Source organism: Eupeodes corollae, chromosome 2, assembly GCF_945859685.1.
Source record: "Eupeodes corollae chromosome 2, idEupCoro1.1, whole genome shotgun sequence".
In the NCBI taxonomy this organism is placed as follows: domain Eukaryota; kingdom Metazoa; phylum Arthropoda; class Insecta; order Diptera; family Syrphidae; genus Eupeodes; species Eupeodes corollae.
Genome location: NC_079148.1, coordinates 119,189,296 through 119,192,710, shown reverse-complemented (window position 1 = coordinate 119,192,710; position 3,415 = coordinate 119,189,296). Strand labels below are relative to the sequence as shown.

Sequence of the window (3,415 nt, the reverse complement as noted above, 5' to 3'; positions counted from 1 at the left end):
GATGCACAAGTTATGGTGCCGAGGAACTGACTGGGATCAACCAATTCCTTCAGACATAAGAGAGGAATGGCAAGCTTTCCGAAAAGAACTGCCTGATAAACATAAAGATCCCAATGTGGATCAAAACACAAAATACACACAAAAAAGTGGAATTTCATGGCTTCAGCTATGCGTCGGAGAAGGCATATGGAGCCGTAGTCTTCATACGTGTGCTTGACAGCTGTGACAATATCTATATGCACCTACTTTTATCCAAAACAAAGGTAGCTCCATTGAAAACTGTGAGCATTCCACGGCTTGAACTCTGTGGAGCTGCATTACTTGCGTCTCTTCTGAACTACACTTAGGATGTTTTAGATTATTCCGACACAAAATTAAATGCTTGGTCTGATTCAACGATTACGTTGGCTTGGATAAAAGCACAACCGTTAAAATGGACGACATTCGTAAGCAACCGAGTTGCTGAAAATCAACGGCTGACAAGGTCTGATATATGGAAACATATCCCAACAGAGCATAACCCACCTGATCTAGCATCCAGACACATCTCACCCTAAACACTAGGAACATAAGAACTGTGGTGGATCTAACCTTCATTTTTGCGAGAAAAATGGAATTTTGAAGTTCCCGAACAACCATCTTCACTCAACACCGAAATAGAAAAACGAGCAGAGAAAAGGCAATGTACCCTTGAAAATTATGATGCAGACGATCTAATAAACAAAAGTATATTGCGATGTTCACGATTATACAAAACCATAAGGGCAATTGCCTTTTGTTGTCGGTTCAAAAGCAATGGTCTTGCAAAAAGAAGGAAAACAACAAGAATTTCTGAAGAACTCATACCAGAGATACTGTAATGTGCAGCCTTATTGGTACACAAAGCTGTATAAAGACTCATGTTCACCGAAGAACTGGAAGAATACGAGAGTAAAGGTGCAACTAGAAAATCATTGCTCTCACTCGACGCTTACATCGATGGTAATGGTATCCTACGCGTTGGTGGTCGACTGCAAAACACGTTACTCCCGTACAACCAGCAGCATCCGATCATCTTGAAACCTAACTACTATTTTTCGGAGCTTGTGATGCGAGATGCTCACAACAAAACTCTACCCGGAGGAAACCAACAGTCTACCCAATTATGGGTATAAAACCGTACGTTAGGAAATATATCCATAAATGCCCAATATGCTTTCAGTATCAAAAAATTAATTTGCAGCAACTCATCGGAAGCCTTCCAGAACCACAGGTAAGAATCTCCAGACCATTCACACACACCGGAATAGATTATGCTGGACCTATAGAAATAAAAGCATTGAAAGTAAGAGGAGCTTAAACCTTCAAAGGCTATTTTGTCATTTTTATTTGTTTGGCTGCAAAGGCTATTCATCTGGAAACAGTTTCAGATATGACAGCACAATCTTTTTTGGAAGCTTTCCGTGGCTTCACAGCCCGTCGAGGTCTTTGTGCTCAAATATATAGCGACTGTGTCACAAATTTTGTTGGAGCAAATTAGGCAATTTGCTAGAGCAAGCTAAACATGATTGGCAAGAAATTGCTGGAATTCTGGAACAAACTGGAACTTTATTCCTCCCGCTTCTTCTCACTTTGTGGACTCTGGAAAACAGGAGTGAAATCCGTGAAACATCACCTAAAACGCACGATACGACATGAGAGGTTAACTTTCGAGGATCTCTGCACACTTCTCACCCAAATTGAAGTATGTTTGACCTCCAGACCTCTATGCCCTCTATCAGAAAATATAGATGACTAAGACGTCTTAAATCAAGGACACTTCTTGATTGGAGAACCTTTGCTGTCAATACCTTAAGGAATCATATCAACTCCAAAGCATGTGAGTTACCTGAATAGATGGACCAGGGTTCAAATGTTCGTCGACTCCTTTTGTCGAAAGTGAGGAATGGAGTCCCATCACATAGTTTTTTGTAAGAAAATTGTCAATTCGATTTTTCTCAAAATTTTACAGAATGTTTAAAACAATATTTTTTTTTAAAGATAAAATTAGTTAACAGCCAATATCTCAAATTTTTGAAAAGATATTTGAGTCGAAAATCAATTTTTGCCAAATTTAGAAATGTTTTTTTTTAAGTTTTTATTTTTTATAAACAAAACTGTCAATTCGATTTTTCTCAAAATTTTGCCGGATGTTAAAAACGTTATTCTTCGTTGCACAAAATTATTTTGGAGATAAAATCATTTTATGTTCGTAAAATATTCGATGTGACAAATATTTCCTTGCAGTTTTTTTGATTTATAAAAAAAACCGTTAATTGGATTTTTTACCAAATATTTATATGACTTTGGTATTACGTTACAATATATAATTTTAAATTTATTTTAAGTCTCTAGCGTTAATGGTTCGTGAGATATATTGGGTTAACCAAAATGTTCACCTTTTTTTAAATTGCTATGGTAAAAAAATCTCAACTGGGTCTTAAGCTATTGTCCTCAAACGTACGAACTTACAAACGTTGGAACTAACGTACAAACGCACACACAGACATGTCCCTAAAAATCTTTTATTTAGACTCTAGGGATAAGAAATGTCAAAATTTTCAATTCGACTAATCGGACCGATTACAATATCTTCTTATGGGAAGGTACGTGTAATATTATTCAGTGCCCTTATAATAACATCCTATACCCACATACATTAAACTGCTCAAAAGATCAGTGAAGCATAAAATGTTCGGATTCTATTATGCTGGAAAACATTAATACCCCATCATCAGAACACATACACTCTACTTACTCCAGCAACTTGTTTTTATACCTCCAAAAAGTCATAATATAATTTTTATTATTTCCTGTTTTGATGCAAACCATAATTTGAAAGTAATCTCTTACAGCTGACTGGGCTTTTAACTTGCACGTTTTAAATCTATGTTGGGGGTTTGTCTGGCTTTGGAAATGCATACCACAGTGTCTAGGCATCAACATTAACATTAGCAGCAAAAACAAACCCTATCCTTACCTTCATAGAAAATAGGTATGAGAAATTGTCCCAAAAAACATAGTCTAATGTTGTAACCCTTAACCTGTTGGTTATAAAGCATTCACGAAAAGCAACCAACATAAACCACAAAATTCAAAACTTTGTATTACCCAAATGCCAACCTAGGGTTTCGGTCGTCGTCGTATCGTCACCATACCGACAACGTCAACATTGTGTGGGGTATATGTGCGTAGATTTCAAAATACTGGGGATGCAGTTGATTCAAAAATATTATTTTTAGCATCATTGTAAGCCTCCTTTTGCACTCTCACAGCAGTTCTAGGAATCTGTAACTTCTATGAGCGATTATTTCTCTAAACCCTTAGCAATTGTTTCGTATATTTCAAAGCAACAGAGGGTTGATTCTATTTAATTTTATGTTTTTTTTGTTCAAGT

The 3,415-nt window shown here is 36.6% G+C and overlaps 1 protein-coding gene across 1 annotated transcript; it reads left to right on the top strand.

Moving 5' to 3' along the window:
* Positions 1-899: 899 nt before the first annotated feature.
* On the top strand, positions 900-1,519 carry LOC129945211 (uncharacterized). Its single transcript, XM_056054871.1, has 3 exons — positions 900-1,148; positions 1,223-1,324; positions 1,385-1,519. The coding sequence occupies exons 1-3, from the start codon at positions 900-902 to the stop codon at positions 1,517-1,519; spliced, it is 486 nt and encodes a 161-aa protein (XP_055910846.1).
* The last annotated feature ends 1,896 nt before the right edge of the window (positions 1,520-3,415 follow it).

What these genes read in the sequence shown, in the direction of transcription:
- LOC129945211 (XM_056054871.1), top strand. Translation starts at nt 900, where the DNA reads ATGTTCACCGAAGAACTGGAAGAATACGAGAGTAAAGGTGCAACTAGA. An exon ending in AACAGTCTACCCAATTATGG is followed by an intron (nt 1,149 to 1,222) that starts GTATAAAACCGT and finishes ATTAATTTGCAG; the next exon opens with CAACTCATCGGAAGCCTTCC. An exon ending in TAGAAATAAAAGCATTGAAA is followed by an intron (nt 1,325 to 1,384) that starts GTAAGAGGAGCT and finishes TTGGCTGCAAAG; the next exon opens with GCTATTCATCTGGAAACAGT.